Source organism: Thamnophis sirtalis, unplaced genomic scaffold, assembly GCF_051295495.1.
Source record: "Thamnophis sirtalis isolate CommonGarterSnake01/CBP01778 unplaced genomic scaffold, rThaSir2_p1.2 scaffold_2, whole genome shotgun sequence".
Taxonomy (NCBI): Eukaryota; Metazoa; Chordata; class Lepidosauria; order Squamata; family Natricidae; genus Thamnophis; species Thamnophis sirtalis.
In genome coordinates, this window is record NW_028261382.1 from 65,204,014 (window position 1) to 65,220,641 (window position 16,628).

Here is a 16,628-nt window from a genome sequence, read left to right on the forward strand (position 1 = left end):
CTGCCAGAGAGAGGAGGAGCTCAACCTATTCTCCAAAGCACTTGAAGATCAAACAAGGAATAATGGATAGAAACTGACCAAGGAGAGATTCAACCTGGAAATGAGGAGTTTTGGGCAGTGAGAACAATCAACCCATGGACCAGAAGTTGCCTTCAGAAGCTGTGGGAGCTTCATCCCTGGAAGCTTTTCAAGAAGAGACTGGACTACCATCAGAAATAGTGTAGGGTCTCCTGCTTGGGGGGGGGGGGGGGGGGCTGGACTAGATGACCAAAAGGTCCCTTCCAACTCTGTTATTCTATTCTATTCTTTAATGTTGATGCAACTTCGAATAGTCACTAGAGGACTGTGGTTTTAAGGCGAGGACTGCCTCTAATGCACATGACTGTAAATTCAGTGGGAAATGCTAACTCCACTTCTAATCTTACTTTGGAAGCATCTCAAACCCACTGAAACCGTTCCAGCTAAATCAACATGTGCAAACAAACCCAATGGATGAAGGACGAGAACTAGGCATAAATGTGGATTACGTTGCCACATATTTTCTTTTTGGCAGTTCCAAGTCTCACCGCCCCCGTTACTCAAGACCTTTCCAAAGAGGAAAACCCAGTGCAGCCTGATGCAAGAGGTGCCAATGGCTGCATTGGAACACAAGGAACGATGGGGCAAGTGACCCAATGACACAACGGCAGGCCAACCCTGAGGTATCAGCTGCCCACCTTGACTTTTGAGGGCACAACAGGTCAAACGGAAGCCTGTGGTTTGTGCAAGAGGTGAAGGTGTGCTGGACAGCAACATGACTGGCTGTTTTCCTCCTACGGGGTCCTTGGCGCTCTCTGAGCTTGGCGGTTTTCTTGCAGACGTTTCATGACGAAACTAGGTAATATCATCAGTGCTTAGTTGCCTAGTTTGGTCATGAAATGCCTGCAGGAAAACCACCAAGCTCAGAGAGCACCAAGGACCCCACAGTTGTGGTCCTCCTCCTCCCATTCTCCTTCTGCTGTACTTTGTAAACCACACTGCTTTCTGGCACTGATGATGTTACCTAGTTGGGTAATGAAATGTCTGCAAAAAAACAACCATGCTCAGAGGGCACCAAGGATCCCACAATCCTCTTCCTTCTAGCACTGATGATGTTACCTAGTTGGGTAATGAAATGCCTGCAAGAAAACCACCACTCTCAGACAGCACCAAGGACCTCACCGTTCCACCCTGATCTACAAAGATTCTCTTCTTCTAATTTTCTTCCTCTTCTTCTTCCATACTGGATGTCGGAAAACCCCCAGCTCCACCTCGAGCCCAAACATGCATTCCCGAGACCCTTTGGGAAGTTACAAATGTGTGTTCCCCTCCCTCTCCATCCAGAAGGTTCAGCAAAGTTTCCCACACTTTCTTTGGTTCAATGAGACCTGTTTTTCAACCTGCCATTTATTGGAAGAATTTTGATTTTAATGACCCATTGCTTTCTGTTGTCTCATCTCAGCAACATTTGGCTAAAAGTCGCCCAACCTTTTTTCCAAGTGCCTCTTCCGTGGGTGTTCTGACCCAGGCTTCCCAAGAGCCTGAAGCAAACTCCTGGTCCCGACAAAAAAACCTTTTATTAATTGACTGTGAATTCTGCTCATTCACATCCAGCAAAGTCTTTCAAAGGAGGATTTACAGTCACAGACCTTCTCTGGCTTGGAGAGCTGCCAGGCCGATATCTGCAGAACTTGGCAAGGAGCCTCGGAGACTCACGAACCAATGAAGCAAACTAATGGTCTCCTGCAAACTCCATTCCCCTTTCGCTCCTCTTTTATTCCCTCTGGGAGGGGCCATTATTCTTCCACCTGTGGCCTTACTCCCAGAGTCTAGGACTGACCCATGTTCCTCTCCAACCTCCTCACTGTCCGAATTTGCTACCAGCCATGCCACATAGTGTGTTCCTTTCTGCAGAGCTTTTTAAGAAGGTCAGATCTGATATTTGCACATCCTGGTTGAAAAAGGAATAGTGGAAGGAGAAGGGGGACTCACCCACAACTCGGTCTCCAGGCTGCACCCCCAACTTCCTCATGGCTGCAGCGTAGAAAGCCACCCTATGCCTCAGGTCCTCAAAAGTCACTTTTTCGATCTCTTCCTTCCCTTCCCCTGAGGAAACAAGATCAGGTCCAGTTGCAGGTTGACAGCAAGAAGTCAAAACAAATAACATATTAACCCCTGAAGACAACGAGGCATGCAGAGGGTTTGGGAGGCCTGCAGAGTGCAAAACCTTTTTTTTTTTAAAAAATCATGGTGCGCCTTATACACCAGTGCGTCGTATATTCCGAAAAATATGGTCGTTCTGGATGCACAAAAACCACAATCCTCTACAGCAGTGGCCCAAATTGTGGAAACCTTTTGGGAAAAGTGCATTTTTTGAGATTTGATGGCTAATACACCACTTCTTTTTTTTTAGTAGTACCATAAAATTATATATCAGTGGAAAGATCATTTAATCAAGAATGCAATGCAATGAAGTTTGTTCAATGATCTCTTCTATGAAAGGTTATAGCCAAATATAGCAGCGATAAAACCCAGTTAATAGAAGCAATCATTCAATCTTGGTTTCACATTATAACAGCTGCAGAACTAAACAACTTGGTTCACTCCATGGGAAGACGTTGTAAGGCTGCAATTCATGCTAAAGGTTACCCAACTAAGTATTAGCTGACATGGGGATAATTTTTGTATGTCTCTTTTTTCTACGTGTTTCACTTTTCTTCTTCTACCCCTCACTGCAGGGAGGCAGAACCGACTAGATGGTTCCGCGCTAGGTGCCTGATGGACCCTGAAAGGTTTCTCATGGAGCTTGGGACTTTTCCTGAATCCCTCGCTCACAGCTTGACCAAAGCCCTAGTGGAAGCCTGGGATAGGGCGGCCACTGGGGCCTTGGATCGTGTTGTACCTTTGTGGCCTCTGGCCCGGTGTCGATCTCGGGTAGCTCCCTGGTTTACCGAGGAGCTCCGGGAGATGAAACGCCGGGAAAAAGGGGCCTAGAGAGTGCTTGGAGGGCCAGCCGGTCCGAATCCGATCGAACACTAGTAAGAATTCATATTAAATCCTACTTAGTGGCGATAAAAGCAGCAAAGCGATGACATTTTTCCGCTTTTATCGTGTCCGCAGATAACTGCCCAGCTGCCCTGTTTAGGGTGACCCGCTCCTTGCTTAACCAAGGAACTGGGAATGACCAGGGTAGGGCTGAAGAATTTGTTCAGTATCTGCAGGATAAAATCGCTCAGATTCGGACAGGCTTGGACTCTGACTGGGTAGATTTGGGCGAGTCGATAGGGATCAATCTTGTGAGACTATCCACAAGAAATAGAAGTCTTTGTGAGGTTTTTTTTCTAAACTAGTATTGAATAAAAATTAACCGAAGTTACTAATTACTATCAAACTTAAAGTATTAACTACAATGTAAATATAATGGTGATGTGAACAATTATTACAAGTGTTAATACTACTGTTATTACATTATTAGAGAAGTTAAAATCGATAGAAAGGCAATGGAGAATGGAGAACTACAAAGGCTAAACATGAATGCCGATACAGAAGGACGAATATCTACTTTATATTGTTATATTTGTCTTTTTTTCTTTTTTTGTTGTTGTGTTTTTCTTTCTGTTTTTAAAGGTAAAAATGTTTAATAAAAACTATTTTTTAAAAAATGTTATTACATTACATTTTTGATTAAATTATCTCTCCATTGATATATAATCTTATGGTGCTACTCCAAATAAAAGTGGTGTTATTATCAGCCATCTAACCTCAAAAATACTGTACACTTTTCCCAAAAGGTTTCCACAATTTTGGCCACTATTGTACATGGGCATCCTAAAACCAAGGTTGTTTTTCCCTCCGGCTGCTCCTTGTGGGAGAGTCCAACCTTCACACCTTCAAATGTAATCCAGAGTGGGTTTTTTTTTTCTTTCTTTCCCAGGTTCCAAAAATTATGACTAGGGCAAGAACAGGTGAAGTTGCCGATTGTTCTCGTGCAAATCGTTACATAACACAACTTGAAAAAAAAATTGGCTGGGGGAGGCAAGGCAGAGAGGTGGGCCTGGCTGGGGCTTAACGGGGGTTTTAGCAACCTGGAGAACATCCAGGTGTGGAAAGGAGCAGAATGCAAGTTGCATAAACAGCAGAGTACATCTGCAGCAAGTACTTAAAGACTTGGCCCCTGAAAGTTTGGGGCGATTATGGTGTGGGGAAGAATACCCTTGCCTTCTGCAACTCCAGCCATCAAGGGAGAGCAGGGGGCGGGGGAATCCGGACACCCCCCAAGGAAGAAAAAGAGACACACACAACCCCAGCACATACAACAGCGAGAGGTTTTTGGCAGACAGGAAATATTCCTGCAGCCTGTAATGAAAGAGCCCTTGAATTGGGTGGAGGAATGCTTGAGAATTTTTTTCTAAAAGGAAGCAGGGATGGGAGACCACAGGGAAATCACGCCCTGTAAACTAGAGTGGGGTTCCTAAAAGATAACGAAAAATGATTCCCGCACGACTGCTAATGATGACGAGGGAGAGAGAGAGGGAGAGAGGGAGAGGGAGGGAGAGAGAAAAAGAGACAGGAAGAGAGAGGAGGAGAAAGAGGGGGAGAGACAAAGAGAGAGAATGAGAGAGAGAGAGAGAGAAAGAGAGGGAGAGAGCGGGGAGGAGGAGGAAGAGGGGGAGAGAGAGGGAGAGAAAAAGAGAGCGGGAGAGGGAGAAACAAAGAGAGAATGAGAGGGAGGGAGAAAGAGTGGGGGGAGAGAGGGAAGAAAAGAGAAAGACAGGAGGGAGGGAGAAAGAAAAGAAGCAAGAGAGAAAGAGGAGGAGGAAGGGGGAGGAAGGGAAAGAGAGAAAGAGAAAGAGAGAAAGATGGAGAGAGAGAGAGAAAGGGGGAGAGAGAAAAAGAGAAAGAGAGGCAAAGAAAGAGAAAGGGAGTGAGAGAGGGAGGATGGGAGAGAAAGAGGGAGAAAGAGAGAAAGAAAAAGAGAGATGTGAATAGTTGTATATCCAGCAATTACAAAGATTCGCACGGGGGACTCACGAGAAGAAAGGGGGAGAGAAAGAGGGAGAGAGAAAGAGAGAGAGAAAGGGAGGGAGAGAGGGAGAGGGGGGAGAGAAAGAGAGAGAAAGAGGGAGAGGAAGGGAGGGAAAGAAAGAGCAGAAGGGGAGAGAAAGAGAGATAGAGGGGAGGGAGGGAGAGAAAGAGGGAGAAAAGGGGGAGAGAGAGAGGCAGAGAGAGAAAGAGAAAAAGAGAGACAAAGAAGGGAGGCAGAGAAAGAGGGAGAGAGAGAGAAAGAAAAAGAGAGATGTGAATAGTTGTATATCCAGCAATTACAAAGATTCGCACGGGGGACTCACGTGCGGCATACAGGGCGATTTTATCGTTCTCCTCGTGCTTCAGGAGGTTTTCGGCATAGTTTAAGCGGCTGCCTTTAAACCATTCGGGAACATCCGCGATGCTCTTGGAGGGATCGATCACCTGGTGGGAACACATCCAGCATCCTTAAGAGAAATCGCTGCAGCCATGTAGGGCACAAAGGATCAATATTATGAGGGTCTTTCTCTGCCCGTCTTCACCAGCTGGGGGGCTCCATTAAATCCAGTTAGATGAATGCATTCCCCACCCCCTTGAAAAAACAGGATCAGACTGGGTTATTACTGGGATGGGGCACCACCAGGAAATCCAACCGGATGGGCACATTTTTAAAAAAAAGTCCTTTGGAAGAAGGCATTGGTTGCCTTCTGCTAAGAAAACTACAGGTAGTCCTTAAACCCTATGACTGTTTAGCGACCGTTTGAAGTTCTGACAGCAGTAAAAAGAGTAACTTATGACTAGTTCTCACTTATGGCTGCCACAGCATTCCCCACAGTCATATGATAAAATTCCGGGCACTTGGCCACTGCCACACATTTATGACGGTAACAGAGTCCCGCAGTCACACTTTGCTCACCCAAGCTGGAGAAGACCTAGAATCAGGTGGAAAGTCACACCCACCATCTTCTGCGTGACTCAGTCCTCAATTAACCTGGATAATCGATCGATCGAAAAACAGCTGTGTCTCAGGGGTTGCCACAAAGAACAGGGAGTCAACCTATTATCCAAAGCACCCGAAGGCAGGACAAGAAGCAATGGATGGACACTAATCCAGGGGAGAAGCAACTTGGAATTAAGGAGCAATTTCCTAACAGTGAGAACAATGAACCAGTGGAACAGAACTTGCCTTCAGAAATTGTGGGTGCTCCCTCACTGCAGGTTTTTAAGAAGAGATTGCAAAATCATTTCTCTGAAATGGTACAGGGCAGCGATGGTACTGAGTGGCCAAACCAAAACGCGTGTGCAAACACGACATGCATGTGTGTGCACCGGATCACCGGCCAGCCGGTCTTCGGGTTTCCAGCATGTGTATGCATGCCCCCGACATGCCAGAGCCCCAGAAATCCAAAGACCAGCTATCCGGCAAATGCATGCCTGTTTTTGGGCTGTTTTCCAGATCATTTTCAGGCTGCTTTTCAGCACTCCGATGCCCGCAAAGACCAGCTGGCCGATGCGCCGGAAACCAGAAGAGTAGCTGGCTACGGTACATGTGCCCACAGAGAGGGCTCTGCATGCCACCTTTGGCACATGTGCCATAGGTTTGCCATCGGTCCTGCCTGAGAACGGGGTCCTGCCTGAGAACGGGGTTGGACTGGAAGACCTCCAAGGACCCTTCAAACTCTGTTATTCTATCATCTTACCTCATCATAAAGCCGAGAAAAGGCAATCCCGCTGAATTTCCAAAACTCTGCCCAGAAATCCGAGTAATGTTGTACAGACCACTGGTAAAACTCATTGTAGTTGGCTGGAAGCAAAAAGAAAGACACCAACATACATGTTATATTTATGTTTAGCTAGAATAGGCCATAAGGATTCAGTGTTACTGGAGGATATTAGAAATAGCAAATGAAATGCCAGTATATGGTTATGTTTTAAATCTTGATATATTTTATGATGATGTTTAAACAATTATAGTCAAATGAAAATGGAGATATGATGATGGTAATATGTATAAATATATCCGAGTTAAAGAGTTAATATGAATTATGGTTGATGACTATGGAAAAGATGCACGAAAGTCTTTTGTAACCAACTGATACACTTTCTACACTATGTAAAGAAGGAAGATTCTTTGTGTTGTGTCTGTTTTGAAAATTAATATATATATATATATATATATATATATATATATATATATATATATATATATATATATATATATATATATATGAATTTAAAAAAAACCTCTATAATTATTTTCCACAAAAAAACCCCATTCCGACGGTGGCTTAAACTAGAGTCCTTTTCCACTCTGTTTCGACTCTACCACCTTCCTCCTTTTTTCTCGAGCAAAGCAAATTAAGCCGTTCAAATCAAACATTTTTACAAGTTTTGCTCTCCATCTGCTCACACATGGCATCAGATGCAGACACCACCTGTCAGGCCTGGGCAAAGAAAAATTAAAAATTATTGTTTCCATACTTACTTTTCGGGAACAAACAGCTCCCTTCTCTCTCTGTCTCTCTAGCGCCTTTAATGCAAACAACTAATAGATTTAAATAAATTACAATGGAATTGTAATAATATTAGATATTTAAGATATTGCAAAGTAAGGCTAAGATGAGAGTACATTATGAATAAAACTGTATATTTTAATGTTGGCACAAAATATGTATACCCAGACGACGCATTGGTTAATGGAAAATGGATTGCTTATATAAAAATAAAATTAAAAAATTAATTTTAAAAAATGCAAAGCCCAATAATATCAGATAAACAATTTCTGGGTTTCAGCTAATGCTTGAAAGGAAGGAAGCCCAAAAAAAACAACCTCCAGTGCTTATTTTTCTCTTTGTGATTTAGCGGTCAATGGATGGCTCCATCTTGGCTTCTGGTGAGTCCCCCAGGCAAACAAAGATGTATAACTGGGAAAGGTAGGTAGGTAGGTAGGTAGGTAGGTAGGTAGGTAGGTAGGTAGGTAGGTAGGTAGGTAGGTGTGTGTGTGTGTGTGTGTGTGTGTAAAATTAAACAATATTTTTCCAGGATTATTTACAAGATTAAAAATGTACAGGGTTAAAAATGTACAGGATTAATGTTTTATTTACAAAAGTGAAGTCCTGTCGCGCAATGCCAAGGGTATCATGGGGCACCCCAATTCTACTCCTCTCACCCTTAAAGTTGGCTTGTTAGGACAAGGTACCGTGTTTCCCCCAAAATAAGACAAGGTCTTATTTTCTTTTGACCACTGAAATAAGCGCTTGGCCTTATTTTCGGGAGGTCTTATTATTTTGGAAGTGCAGGAGGCCCTTTAACCTTGGCCTGTGGCTCAGCTGATCCAGAGAGGGCCAGAAGTTCTGTCTCTGTTTCTGGCACACTCTTGCCAGCCGTAGCGTTGCTGGGCCTGCCCTCTTTTTGCGGCTGCCACTAAGAGAAAAACAAATTAATTCCAAGATGAAATAATAAGAAACGTTACGGACTGTGCTGAAATGGACAAACTAACAAAAGAAATCCAGGGAAAAGAAGAAACAGATATACTACCAGATATGGGATAAATGGTGTAGGTGGATGGAGGAAAGAAACAAGGATCAATGAAGGAAGACAACAAAGCCCAAAAATAGAAGTTAAGGAGAATTAACACATATATATATGTATCTAAGTCAGTGTTTCTCAACCTTGGCGACTTTAAGTCCTGTGCTGGCTGGGGGATTCTGGGAGTTGAAGTCCACAGGACTTAAAGTCTCCAAGGTTGAGAAACACTGATCTAAGTGGTTTAAACTTACTAGAGGTAATTAGCCAATATAGCAGACAGAGAAGTAAGATAAGAGGATTAAGAATGGTGAAATGCAAATGAAATATAATAGAAGGGGAAACAATATAAGGTGAGCGATATCGATTGCTATTAGAAAGAACAGGAAGCTCCTGTTTGTATTGTATTGTGTAAATGTGGTGTACGTCTAGGTTTTGTGTGTGTGTATTTTTTTAAATTTTTTTAAATTTTTATTAAATATTTTGATCTTTAAAAACAATAGGAAAGACACAGCAAAGAAAAAAAACACAATAAGACAAAACAAAACACAGAACATTCATAACAATATACAGTAATTTTACAGCTTTCTATATCGGCTTTCCTTCTTAGCTTTTATAATTCTCCCTTCTGCATTGCCTTCCTCTCACTATAAACTTGTCCTATAATGTAACAAACATAATATTAACACTTATAATAGTATTCATTATTTATATCTCCATATATTTGTATTCTCTATTTTCTGTCTTGGCTTCTGTTTTCTAGCCACTTGTACATTTTATTCCATATTTTATAGAAGTCCGATTCTTCTCTTTCTTTTAGCTCTATTGTCATTTTATCCATTTCTGCGCATTCGAGTATTTTCCTGATTGTAGTTTCATCTGAGGGTGTATTGATTTTTTTCCAGTTTTGTGCAAAGGCAATCCTGGCTGCAGTGAGTATGTGTATGATTATATATTGAGATTGTTTTGTGTGTGTGTATTTTACATGTTTGTAAATCTTTTTTTTTTTAAAAGAAAGAGAGAAGGGGCGTGGTAGTTAGGGTTTGCGGTAGTGGCCTCCACAAGACCGTTCTGTGTGGATAGCAGGTGCATGTGAGGTGCATGGGGCATGTGTCCCCCCCCCCCCCAGGAAATGGCGGGGACTGCCTGCACAGGCGTTTAAATATTTTAGGCAAGGGCTTATTTTCAGGGGAGGCCTTATTTTAGCGCATGCGCTCAAAAGCCCGATTGGGCTTATTATCCAGGGAGGTCTTATTTTTCAGGGAAAACAGGGTAATCCTCAACTTATGACAATTGAGCCCAGCCTTTTTTTAAGTATTTTTATTTACACATTTTTCTTTAAAATAGGTAGGCATTTAATAAACCGTATATAGTCTGCGTCATTTTTCCATATGCATGATACTAGTAATAACAATATCCTTTGCTCTTATACAATAGTATTCTTCTAATTTCTATTTTTATTATCTAACCATTGATAAAACAAATCCCAAATTGAAAAATATTCTGCATCTTCTTTATCCTTTATTATGTTAACCTATCTAATATGTTAGCCAAACATTTTTGTTGTTAACCAAGACAGCTGTTTAGTGGGTTTCCCTCCCCCACTTTTCTTGCCACAGTTGTTAAGTGAATCACTGCAGTTATTAAGTCAGTCACACGGTTGAGTCCTTGGGAGAAGGGCAGCATATAAATCCAATAAACCAAACCAAACCAAGTGAATCCTCACTGAGGTTGCTTGTCAGAAGGTCGTAAAAGGGGATCACGCAACTCCTGGGCAACCGTCGTACATATGAGTCAGTTGCCAAGCGTCTGAATTTTTATCATGTGACCCTGGGGAATGCTACAATGGTGTAACTTCAAATGGCCACATGAATGGTTGTAAGATGAGGACTTCCTGTATCTCAGGTTTTACCAAATCCGTATTTACTTTTCCAAATCTCTGAACATCAGAGTTATCTCATTTGTTTGCACTAGCATCGTTGTTTACTCGAAGCGAGCGCAAAAAGAAAGTTGCTTGGAAACTAAACCCAGGGATGCTACCTAATTTATTTTCCAGCCTCCATTTCACAAACCCCACACCATGATCACACTTGCAAACAGCCAAGCAAAAACATGAAAAGGAGGGCAACAGATGCTTTTGCACATCTTTTTTTAAAGCTAACAACAGTTAAGTTTGCAAAAAGAAGCAAACTTCCCTGTCTGAGATATTCTGCATCTATTTTCCACATCAAGAATATCAAGAGAAAACAGTTGCCCAGTTATTCTACTATTCTATTCTATTTTCTTCTATTCTACTCTATTATTTTATTCTCTTCTCTTCTCTTCTATTATTCTCTTCTCTTCTATTATTCTTGTCTCTTCTATTCTATTATTCTATTCTATTATTCTATTCTATTATTCTATTCTATTATTCTATTCTATTATTCTATTCTATTCATCTATTCATGGATTAATAGAAGGCCCAAATGAAATATATATAGCAAGATGTTTCCAATGGATCAAATTTGTTGTGTATCGCACACGCGTTGACACTTTAGGGCACAAAGGGGAAAAGCTTTAGTGTCCCAAATGGCCAGTAGACAGAACTACAAGACCCTATGCCTCTCCTTGTGGGAGCTGTACGGGTAGTCCTCGACTTTCGACCACCAATGATTGAGCCAAAAAATGTCTATTGCTAAGTAAAACAGTTGTTAAGTTAGTTTTGCCCCATTTTATAACCTTTCTTTCCACCGTTGTTAAGTGAATCCCTCTAGTTATTAAGTTAGTGACACGGTTGTTAAGTGACTCTGGCTCCCCTGTTGACTTTGCTTGTCAGAAGGTCGCAAAAGGGGATTGCATGACCCCTGGACACTGTAACCGTCATAAACATGAGACAGTTCCCAAACACTGGAATTTTGATGATGTGAACATTCTGCAACTGTCATAAGTGTAAAAACCGTCATAAATCAGCTTTTTTCAATGCCTTTGTAACTCTGAATGGTTACAAAATGGAACTATTGTAAGTCAAGCACTGCCTGTAGCTCAGAATCTCCTAGGTAGCTGACCTATTTTTGATCGATGCAAAAATCAACAGCCTAAAATTCTTCCCCCCGTTGTAAGAAAGGAGAAATCTTATTAAATGTTCCTTTTTACAGCACATTGGCGCAGTTCCCAATATAAAAAGCATCAGGCCTCGCTCGGCACGCGGAAACACACAACCTGCCCTCTTCAGGGAATCAGAACCCACACAACAGCATTCACACACCATTTTTTCCTCTTTTCTACGGATTTCAGCCTGCAGAGAGGAAAGGCGAAGGGAAGAGAAGCAGGCAGCTGATCTAAGCTGTGTTGAACTGCAGCAAAAAGACATCTCCAAGCCCAATGCAAAACGCTGATTTGTACAAGCCTTGAGGGCTAGAGGTCCAGTTTCTTGGAATAATTTTTTTTTTTTTAAAGCACCCAGATTTTCTCTGGAAGATGACACAGTTCCGAGGGTGTCAGGGCTGAAATCCACATGATGGTTGCACTGTTTCATTCTGGGGATCGTATTGGTTGCAAGGCAAAAAAAAATGGATTTTTTTTTTCACCCTACAGTGGAGGCCTCAAGATCCTGTTTATTTTATTATAGGCTTATTGAATTTTGATGGCCCCCGTCTTCCTGACAAGGCAACTCTGGGTGCCTCGCATGTTTATAAAGTCTTGCAGGGTCTCTCTCTGCTGGCAAGCACACCTGTGAAGGCCCTCGCTCACAGGTAAACCCTGCGGGCTTGCAAATCATGTCAGGATTTAGGCCAGGCGGTTGTCCCCTGGTGGCTCCTGGGATTGCAGCAAGGCTCCGATCTTGCATCAGCCCCGGGCTAAAGACCGACGTGGGAAGGGATAAAATATGTGGGTGGGATGCAGAATGGCTGGGCCCGTGCAACACGCCCGACGGGTTCATTCAAAGCTTCTCTTCGACATGCTAGTGAGATGAACTGGAGATGGGGGCGGGGGGGGGGGACCAGCTCCAACATTTGGGACTGTGAGGATGCCACATTGTCTCCCCAGGGGTTCATTCACAAATTAGAGCACATGTAAGAATGCCATGCAGGTAAGCATCATTTAAGCCCCACTAGAGGAAGCTGAACAACCCCATCAGCCTCTGCTGGTCCAAGATAGACTCCTTCCCCCTCTGGAGGCTCCACTTATTATACCACATCATCAGCCACTGCTGTTTCCAAGGTAGACTCCTTCTCCCTCTGGAGGCTCCACTTTATCAAGATTCATTCTTTCCCCCTTCCAAAAACGCATTAAAAATAAAATAATCATCCTTTTAGGGCAATGTAGTTTTCCCTCCCAATGGACAGCCGGCCGGCTCTCCCAGCACAGGCAGCCCTCCCCCACTCGATCAAATAAGCCCCCCCCCCCAGCCCCAAAAGCCCAGAGAGAAAGCCAGAACAAGGATGACAGCATCGCATTTGCGGAGGGTGCCAGGTTGCCGATCCAAGCAGCGCATCTTGTTCTTTGCAATTGCGGGGCGCCCTGCTTAGCCTACCTTGCAGGGCCGTTGTGGGAGGGATCCCAAGAGGAGATGCGGTCCTGCCTCCTGGGAAGGAACTGGGCTGCAACGGGAAAGAGAACCCGGCAAATGGACGGAGCGTTGCTTTCTCGCCCGGCTTCCCCGCAGGGACTCACCCAGGCGGATGCCGTAAGCCGCGGTGACTGCCGCCCGGAACCGGTCCATGCTGGTGTTGCGCTTGGAGTCCGGCTCCCACATCCGCTGCGCTTCCATGATCTCCAGCTCCCCAGACATGATCAAACTTGGGCACAGCCCCGCCGCTTCACCTCCCCTGCCTGCTTCGCTTCTTAAGCGCAAACTCCTCGCCGGTCCGAGCGGGACTGCGGAGCTCCGCCTCCTGCCGGCGCCTTTTATAGACGCTTCACCTATTCGGCGGCGCCGGTGAACTTCCGCCAGAGGCGGAGCAAAAAAAAAAGCCCAAGAAATAGTGCGCGGAGCGAAAGGCCGATCTTTGCAGGGGGAGCGAGGGTGAATAAAATAAAAATAATAAAATAAAATAAAATAAAATAATAAAATTAAAAAATAAAATAAAAATAATAAAATTAAAAAATATATAATAAAAAATAAAATTAAAATAATAAAATTTAAAAATAAAATTTAAATAATAAAATTTAAAAATAAAATTTAAATAATAAAATTTAAAAATAAAATTAAAATAATAAAATTTAAAAATAAAATTAAAATAATAAAATAAAATAATTAAATAAAAATCATAAAACCTGCCAAGTGAAATTAATAGATATAGATATATACCCAACATGATTTCATGAATGGGTAGCTTCCTTTCTGACTTTCCTCTAATTACAGGTCTTTTTTTTCACAACAACCCTGCGAGGTAGGCTGGGTTGAAAACTAGAGGTGGAATCAGGTCACGCAGGAAGCTTCCAGGGCATCAAATTACCCTGAAATTTAAAATACAGGCGCTCCTCTGTGTAAAACAATTCATTCAGTAACCATTCAAAGTTACAATGTGACTTATGACTGCCTTTCACACTTAACAATGATTGCAGCATCCCCGTGGTTGAGTGATCGAAATCCAGAGGCTTGGCAACTGGTTCATATTTATGACCTTTGCAATGTCTCAAGATCATGATCTCCTTTTGCAACAAGCAAAGTCAATGCGGAAACCAGATTGACTTTAACAAACCGTGTTACTAACTTAATCACTGCAGTGATTCGCTTAACAATGGTGGCAAGAAAGGTGGTAAAATGTGGCAAAACTCACTTAACAAATGTTTCACTTAGCAACAGGAATTTTGGGCTCTTCCCCATGTGTACTTCAAGACATGGGGAAGATTTTATGATTTGTTAGAAAAAAGAAACTAGAAAAGAAAGCAAGAGAGAAATATAGAACTGAGACGAGACACTATTAAATAAAGGAAGGGAAGAGGGGGAAAATAGATAATAAAGTATTAATATACATGTTCAAGAATGAGATGTAGAGAAGATAGATAGATGATAGATGATAGATAGATAGATAGATAGATAGATAGATGATAGATAGATAGATAGATAGATAGATAGATAGATAGATAGATAGATAGATGATAGATAGATAGATAGATAGATGATAGATAGATAGATAGATAGATAGATAGATAGATAGATAGATAGATAGATAGATAGATAGGATAGGATAGGATAGGATAGGATAGGATAGGATAGGATAGGATAGGATAGGATAGGATAGGATAGGATAGGATAGGATAGGATAGGATAGGATAATGAAGAAAAGGGAACAGGAAAGGATAAGCATAAAATTATAACAGGGTTTGCGGGAATACCATCCCGAAAATACACCAGTTCAGCAATGAAAAGAGATAACCACAATAATAAGAAAGGAAAGGAGGAGGAGAAGAGAGGAAAGGGGAGAGAAGGAAGAAAAAGGAGAGGAAGGAGGGAAGGGATAGAAAGAGAAGGAGAGAGGGCAGGAGGAGGAGGAAGAGAGGAGTAGGGGAGAGGCAAGGGAAGAAGGGAAGGGGAAGGAGAGGAGGAAGAAAGAAAGTAGCGAAGGGAGGGAGGGTGAAAAGAAAAGTAAATATAGGGTAGTGATAATATAAAATAGGTGTACGGGATGGTAAGCAAAGCAACCCAGAATGTATATTTTAACCTTTCATATGGAAAAACAAATACGTAATAAAGATAAATAAGAATAATAACTAGGTGAATGTATACCTGTAACTATATAGAAGAGAATAAAAATGGAAACTTATTAAAAAAGAAAGAAATTTTGGACTCAATGGTGGTCATAAACCAAGGACTACCTGTATGTATGTATGTATGTATGTATGTATGTATGTATGTATGTATGTAAAGCAACACGCTCAGACCCTGATTCTATGCAAAAAAACCCTCAATTAGCAACCGCCCCCCCCCATAAATCTGCCTTTAACTAAATTATATTTACTTATTAATACATTCACTACAATGAAATGTTCACGGCGGGGAAATACCTTAGATTTGAAAATAAAATACATATTTTTTCTTGATTTTCCTTCCTCTATTTGTTCAGATTTATCTTTTATGCCTGTAAGTCGCCTGGTGGCGAGAAAAGCGGCCAACAAATGTCATAAATAAATGAATACATAAAAATCTGCTGTTAAAATTAGATCTATTTTTAAAAAGAAAAAGCATCACACTCAAATAAACTCAAATTCTATGGCAAAGAACAAAAAAAACCTACCCTGAATTATGTTTTAAAAAAACAATAAATCAAGTTTAAACTCTGTTTTACTTATTTCATGCATGCAATACAATGTGATGTACAGGGGGAAAAAATAAATGAAAATGTGTAGAAACCCAGATAAGGGTCAAAAGCCCCATACTGGGGTTCAAACCCACGAAAGCTGGCACCTTCGGAGGCAGAGGGCGGATGGATCCATGGCATCAGCGCACCACAAGCAGATGCAGCCCCCTCATTGGTGGATCTGGGTCTGGCCCCACATCAGCCCAGACTCTCCAGCATGGACCATCCAGCAAGCGATGGGAGGGCTGGAGCAGGCTGTGGCCCTCCTCAACCAATCAGAGGGAGAGGTTTTGCTGGCACTGGCTCCGTGAAGACCAATGGGTGCCAGAACTGGGGAAGAGGCGTGCCCAATCAGAGCGCAGCTTTCATGGTATGGGGAAAGGATCCATTGATTGGATTGGATTTGCACACTCAGCGGTGAGAGTGAAAGGAGGATTTGGGAAATTGAATGATTTTGATTTGCACATGCAGCTATAGGAAAGGGGAGGATTTGGGAAACTGGTTTATTTTGATTTGCATACCCAGCCACTGAGAAAAAGGAGGATTTGGGAAACTATGAATGATTTTGATTTGCACGCGCAGCTATAGGGAAGAGGAGGATTTGGAAAACTAATTTATTTTGATTTGCACATGCAGCTATAGGAAAGGGGAGGATTTGGAAAACTGTGAATGGTTTTGATTTGCACACCCAGCTGTAGGGAAGAGGATGATTTGGGAAACCAATTTATTTGATTTGCACACTCAGCCTTGGGAGCAGGATTTGGGAAATGCTTGGCC

At 42.3% G+C, this 16,628-nt stretch overlaps 1 protein-coding gene across 1 annotated transcript in view; it reads right to left on the reverse strand.

The window, feature by feature from the left end:
- The window catches only part of AACS (acetoacetyl-CoA synthetase), a 53,885-nt gene extending 40,462 nt beyond the window's left edge, over positions 1-13,423 (reverse strand). Inside the window, exons 1-4 of the mRNA XM_087705817.1 lie at positions 13,222-13,423; positions 6,744-6,847; positions 5,367-5,487; positions 2,011-2,124 (exon numbers count right to left, since the gene is read on the reverse strand). Of these exons, the coding sequence (XP_087561943.1) occupies positions 2,011-2,124; positions 5,367-5,487; positions 6,744-6,847; positions 13,222-13,339 (457 nt within the window). The 5' untranslated portion in view covers positions 13,340-13,423. The remainder of the gene's footprint in view (positions 1-2,010; positions 2,125-5,366; positions 5,488-6,743; positions 6,848-13,221) is intronic.
- Between the last annotated feature and the right edge of the window lie 3,205 nt (positions 13,424-16,628).